Source organism: Ursus americanus, chromosome 17 (genome assembly GCF_024610735.1).
Source record: "Ursus americanus isolate L20-20 chromosome 17, mUrsAme1.1.p, whole genome shotgun sequence".
Classification (NCBI taxonomy): domain Eukaryota; kingdom Metazoa; phylum Chordata; class Mammalia; order Carnivora; family Ursidae; genus Ursus; species Ursus americanus.
The window spans coordinates 57,376,844-57,383,774 of record NC_142143.1 but is presented as its reverse complement, the minus strand read 5'-3'; the positions used below and the strand labels follow the sequence as shown (position 1 = coordinate 57,383,774).

The 6,931-nt window shown below is 38.1% G+C and overlaps 1 protein-coding gene across 1 annotated transcript; it reads right to left on the bottom strand.

Moving 5' to 3' along the window:
- Positions 1-5,212: 5,212 nt before the first annotated feature.
- On the bottom strand, positions 5,213-6,196 carry LOC148108710 (olfactory receptor 6C2-like). The gene has a single exon (XM_087869119.1). It carries the CDS (start codon positions 6,149-6,151, stop codon positions 5,213-5,215), a length of 939 nt encoding a protein of 312 aa, XP_087725245.1. The 5' UTR covers positions 6,152-6,196.
- Positions 6,197-6,931: the final 735 nt, after the last annotated feature.

The window sequence follows — 6,931 nt, the reverse complement described above, 5'->3', positions numbered from 1 at the left end:
ACAAATCAAAAACTGGGCAGAAGATATGAACAGACACTTTTCCAATGAAGACATACAAATGGCTAACAGACACATGAAAAAATGTTCAAAATCATTAGCCATCAGGGAAATTCAAATCAAAACCACACTGAGATACCACCTTGCGCCAGTTAGAATGGCAAAAATAGACAAGGCAAGAGACAACAATTGTTGGAGAGGTTGTGGAGAAAGGGGATCCCTCCTACATTGTTTGTGGGAATGCAAGTTGGTACAGCCACTCCGGAAAACAGTGTGGAGGTCACTTAAAAAGTTAAAAATTGAGCTACCCTATGATCCGGCCTTTGCACTACTGGGTGTTTACCGCAAAGATACAGACGTAGTGAAGAGAAGGGCCATATGCACCCCAATGTTCATAGCAGCAATGTCCACAATAGCTAAATCATGGAAGGAGCCGAGATGGCCTTCAACAGATGACTGGATTAAGAAGCTGTGGTCCATATATACAATGGAATATTACTCAGCTATCAGAAAGAACGAATTCTCAACATTTGCTGCAACATGGACGGCACTGGAGGAGATAATGCTAAGTGAAATAAGTCAAGCAGAGAAAGACAACTATCATATGATTTCTCTCATCTATGGAACATAAGAACTAGGATGATCAGTAGGGGAAGAAAGGGATAAAGAAAGGGGGGTAATCAGACGGGGGAATGAAGCATGAGTGACTATGGATTATGAGAAACAAACTGAGGGCCTCAGAGGGGAGGGGAGTGAGGGTTGGGATAGACCGGTGATGGGTAAGTAAGGAGGGCACCTATTACATGGTGCACTGGGTGTTATACACAACTAATGAATCATCGAGCCTTACATTGGAAATCGGGGACGTACTGTATGGTGACTAACATAATATAATAAAAAATCATGAAAAAAAATTAAAAAAATGAACTCTAATAAAGGGACAAATTATTTCAATAGGCATTTCACAAAATAGGATGTCTGATATCCAAAAAGCATATAACAAGGTATTCAACATCATCAGTCATAATATGGCTAAAATTAATAGGTCTGACAAAGTTTCACGTTGGCAAGAAGATGGTGTAGTTATAATCTACATACATCGCTGATAGGAAGATAAATTGGTACACTATTTTTGAATGTTGTTTGAGTGTCAAGCTATACATACGGCTAACTTATAGCCTATCGCTTCCTCTTTTAGTTCTATAATCTACAGTTCTATACTCTACATATGAGTGTATGTGTCCGCTAAATACATGTACAAGAATATTCTTTGACCTTTATTTATAATAGCCATATATAGGAAACAACGTAAATATTTATTAATAGGAAATGGTTAAATTAATTGTGCTATATTTCTATAATTCACTACAACTTATAAATTAAAAAAATCGAGTACTGCTAATGTAACAACCTGGACAACTGTCACAGACATAATGTCAAGCAAATGAACCTGGACCCCAAAGAGTACGTTCTGTGGATTCCCATTCGTATCATGGTCATGATAATACAAAACTGATCTGTGGCATTGTAAGTCAGCATGGCAGATACATTTGGGAGCATATTGATATAAAGTGGCAGGAAAGAGATGTCTGGGGTGCTGAAATGTGCTGTATCTGATCTGTGTGATGGTGACATGAGGATCAATGGTTATGAAAACTCATCAAGCCGTGCACAGTGAATTAGGTTCTATATTACATATTATCATCAATGTTTAAAAAGTTTGTAAATTTCTAGAGAGTCATACTGAAATGTATATGAAATAATATGTGTATCTGTTTCAAATAATGAAGTCGGGGCTGGAAGGAATGGACCTGTTTGCAGAGGAAACAAGTTGGCTATAAACTGATCCTTGCTGATGTGATCGATACAGCACTGTGCACCATGAAATATTCTTTATGTGAGTTCAAAAGAAATAAAGTGCTAAACACACAGCTTGGGTAGAATAAGCCTTCAAAATGTTTGTTGTTGATATTAAGATGTTTTTAACATTTTGGACATTTTAAGGAGTTTAGGAGACTAGTTGTAATTACCCTTGGGCTGAAAAAAGGCAGGCAGCTTAGAACAGGACCTGGAGGACTCTAAGATCTCAGTATGAGCCCTCAGGGAAGCTATTATTAGTGGGCCTGAGCAGAAAGGGACTTTTATTCCTAGCATGCAGGCCTCCTCTAGCTCCTTGTCTCAAGACAGGTGAGGGTTATTACTGCAATCTAAATTTCTAGAAACTGACAGTTTCTAATAACTTAGTAGTCATTAAGTCCACTCATCTCTGGAAATACCCAGTGTTTGTCAGATCAGGGGTTCAGGACAAGAGACTAGAATGATTCGTATTGTGTCTCTGGGAGTAGGGCATCGACTAGACCAGTGAAGGACATGTGAGAAGGTAGGGCAAAGGTGAAAAAATGACATGGAAAAAATGAGTCCACCAGAGAATCAGAGCTTTTGCATGAATTGGAGTTAATGCTGTAGAACAACTGATACAAGGAGTTGCTGAAAAGTTCTGCCTGCGTTAGAAAGAGCTTCCCAGGGCTCCTGAACTCGTTGCACTCAGCCACCCTTCCTCCCTACTCGATGCCAAGGAGTACTGTTCCAAAAACCACATGGCTTTCCTATTCAGAGTCCCATTATGTATATTAATTTATATACATTTAAACTTCAACTCTTTTTTTTTTTTTTTTAGATTTTATTTATTTATTCGTCAGAGATAGAGACAGCCAGCGAGAGAGGGAACACAAGCAGGGGGAGTGGGAGAGGAAGAAGCAGGCTCATAGCAGAAGAGCCTGATGTGGGGCTCGATCCGGGATCGCCGGGATCACGCCCTGAGCCGAAGGCACACGCTTAACCACTGTGCCACCCAGGCACCCCATAAACTTCAACTCTTTTTAAAGGAAAATTAGAGTTATGCTAGAGGTTACTACATTTCTATTTTCTATCAAAACGCTCTTGTTTTTAACCCACAGATTAATTTCATTTGTACATTATCAATCTTACAATAGAAAGATGTACTGCATTTTATAAGTTAAGCCTATGTGAGCATTTTTTAATATTAGGGTTAATGTTTTTAAATGTTACTTATACTGATTTCATTACATGTAGGTTTTGCTTGAGGAGTCTCTTGAAAATATCTTTTTGCTGAAAGTGTTTCTTTGGTGAGGCTTCCTTGAGTCAAATACAGAATTTTGGGTCTAATAAACAGAATTTAAGTTCCAAGTTCACTACTAACTAGCACTGCTTAAATATCTGAAGCATTCCAATAGGAAGGTGATGTGAGTCACAAATTTAATTGAGACTTTTCTATAGCCATAATATAAATTAAAAATAAATAAATTTAGTGGTGTATTTTATGTAATTGAATATATCAAAATACTGTTTCAACCTGTAATCACTATAAAATTATTTTTGAGATATATCACAATCAAGGCCCCTGAAATGTCATTATAATTTTGTTTTCCTTCCTTGGTTCTCAAGGTATCAACGAAGGGGTCCAGGAAGGAGTTCTGAACATAGGAAACAGGGAACTCTGTCATGCCCTTACTAATAGCCACTGTTTCCATGGCTGACTGTGTAATATCGATGAAAGTACTGGTTCCGTAGGTTTCCTTTGAGTTGTAGTCATTTCTGTGCCTAATTTAGATACACTTCATGTTTTTCCTTGTTTTTACCTTTTTTTTTTAAAGATTTTATTTATTTATTTGACAGAGATAGAGACAGCCAGCGAGAGAGGGAACAGAAGCAGGCTCATAGCGGAGGAGCCTGATGTGGGGCTCTGTCCCTTAACACGGGGATCACGCCCTGAGCCAGAGGCAGACGTTTAACGACTCTGCCACCCAGGCGCCCCTGTTTTCACTTTTTAACATGTTTTCACAATCTTCCTAATCGTTTTAGTTTCCCAACAGCCAGTGCATATAGTTACAAAGGTATAGAAACAAATGCAGAAGCAGATATAGAACCACTGTCTTTAGAAATTTACTTGTCTTTTACGAAGAATTGTTAGCACTTTTACATCAAATTAACCTGATAGTCTGTGATTTTTTGAGTATTGAAAATTGTACGAGCCTACATTTTATAATTCAGCTTCTGCATTAAGATATAAACATTTGTCATAGCTTCCTTTTTTTTCCATTTTAAGGTATTTTTGTTGTTTATAATTGTGAAAGGTGAAATAAAATGGAGTCATTAATGTCAAGGGGTTTTAAAATGAATCCTGGAGGCCATTAAGGAGGTGGGCTGTATGCACGTCCTCACCAGGCAGAACACGAACTTCTGGACTGGGCCAAATCCCAAATACCTCAAGGGCTCTGCAAGAATATTTGCAACTTGCTACAGGAATGCACTTTGCTTAGTGATGGCCTTAGCAACAAGTTATGGTTAGCTAAGATTATTTTTCTGCCACCAACACCAATCAAAATTTTGTAGACAGCTTATACAAGCATTCCCTTTTTGTCTTTAAAACCCCTGACTTTTGCTCCCTAGTAGGATGCTGTTTGGGTTGCTGCCCAGATCTGGTACCTGAATGGTAATTCTTTGATTCCAAATACACACTTTTGGTTGACTTTTGCCTCCTGACAATTGTAGGTTGACAGTGAGGTTTATATTTTATTTAATACACTAGTCACATACCCTTTCTAAAGTGTAAGGCATTTAAGGGCAAGAAATCTGCAAGTTTTCTATTCTATCTGCAGTGCCTGAAATGGTGCCGGGCATCAAAAATGCTCTTGAAAGATAGAACTGGAAAAGGCAATGAGCACAATTATTCTATCCAAAATATCCAAAATATACAATCAACTCGTTGGTTCTGCTTACTTTGTCTTGTTTTACTTGCAGTTTTGTAAAGGCTTGTTAGGATGTGAAGCATTCTTTTGTTTCCTAGAAATGTATCACATTATCTTTTTAAGAGAGCTTCGCTTGGGTGGTTCAGTCCGTTGGGGGTCTGCCTTTGGCGCAGGTCATGATCACGGGGTCCTGGGATAGAGCCCCTAGTCAGGCTCCCTGCTCAGCGTGGAGTCTGCTTCTCCCTCTCCCTCTGTCCTTCCCCCTACTTGTTGCTCTCTCTCTCTCTCTCTCTCTCTGAAATAAATAAATAAAATCTTTTTTTTTAAAGAGAGCTTTTTGAAATAGCTTCTTTGCTAAAAAGGACTGACTTAAAAATCTAAAGATATATACTTAGGAACTAATGATATTTTTATGAAATGTGAGCCCTCTCCTTTAGCAAATTCCATTACTTCTTTGAGAAAAATGCAATTCTTTTGATTGAGTCTTTGACAGCTTGTTTTACTTGCTTGTTTCTCAAGGTGTAAATGAAGGGGTTGAGCATAGGAGCAACGGATGTGGTAAGGACTGCCACACCCTTATCAATGGCCACGGATTCCTTTGCTGACGGCTTAACATAGATGAAAATACAGCTTCCATAGGTGATGGAGACGACAATCATGTGGGAAGAACACGTAGAAAATGCCTTTTTTCTTTGCTGGGCAGAAGAGAATCGTAGAATGGCCTTGATAATGTATATATAGGATAGAACTACACATACGAGGGTCATAATAAAGGTCAACACAGCACAGGCTATGACCATCTGCTCTATGAGCCATGTTTCTGAACATGATATCTTTAGGAGGGGGGCTGAATCACAGAAAAAATGGTCAATAACGTTAGAGTCACAGAATTCCAGATTTAGGCCCAGGCTGAGTGGTGGGAGTATGACCAAGAAGCCAGCTGTCCAGCACCCAAGGATGAGTCTTCTACAGACCTTCTTGTTCATGATGGTCACGTAATGCAGGGGCTTACAGATGGCAACATATCGATCATAGGACATGGTGGCCAGGAGAAAGAATTCTGTTACAGCAAAAAGATCAGTAAAAAAAATTTGAATGGCACAATTGTCATATGTGATTGTCTTGTCACCTGTTGATATGTTGTACAAATATCTGGGAATACAAGCAGAGGTAAATGAGATTTCTAAGAAGGAGAAATTTTGTAGGAAAAAGTACATGGCATTCTGAAGGTGAGAATCTATGAAGGTCAGGGAGATGATCGTCAGGTTCCCAGTTATACTCAACATATAGGTGAGAAACAGAAAGACGAAAATCACAGTCTTCAGGTGTGGGTCATCAGTCAGTCCCAGCAGGATGAAAGTTGTTACTGTGTGGTTTCGCATCATTGACTTCTGACTTCAATTCAGTCTGCGTTTAGAATTCAGATACATTTGTTATGTGCACAGTGGTAATGGGAGAAAACACTATGCAAGCAATCACGTGCATTTAAAAATTTTTTGCTTACAAATATTATCAATACACTGGTATTCTAGGTTCTACAATTGGGTGTTTTTGGTAATTTCAGGAGATATTTAAAAAATCAGAAAAACCTATTATGGGTGCTTCCTTCTCATCACATTTTGTTTGCAATTTACATATTTTTTTTACTACACCTGGGATTTGTTTTCCCTACAGATAGATCTGACTGCTAATGTTTTGTGATCATTTTGTGCCTGTTCACAGACTGAATCCTAAAGCTGAATCTTAAACTTTCATTATCAACTTCATACATTTCCCTGAAGTTTTGTTTTGATAAAGAACAAACAATCACGAATAGTTTGGGGGTCCTTGTAGAGGCTCTCCACACCCATTACTGAAGATGTCGAGCTCTAGTATTATAATTTTAAAAATATGTGTTTTCCTTATGCAACTTCTTCCTTACTCACCCATTTCCTTGACTCTCGTAATTTTCTGTTTAAAATTACACTTATTTCCCACTGTGATACAGAAGATGGGAAGTGTTTCGATGACAAATATATTGTATAGAATGATAATATGTATGTGTTGGGTGTAAAATATATAGGATGTAAAAAATCATTGCAATTTTTCTGTTTTCAAACTGTTTAGTTGAGGTTGAAACACATTCCAAAATATTGTTATTAATATCACTAACTACAAAAAGTTTC

What these genes read in the sequence shown, in the direction of transcription:
- LOC148108710 (XM_087869119.1), bottom strand. Translation starts at nt 6,151, where the DNA reads ATGATGCGAAACCACACAGTAACAACTTTCATCCTGCTGGGACTGACT.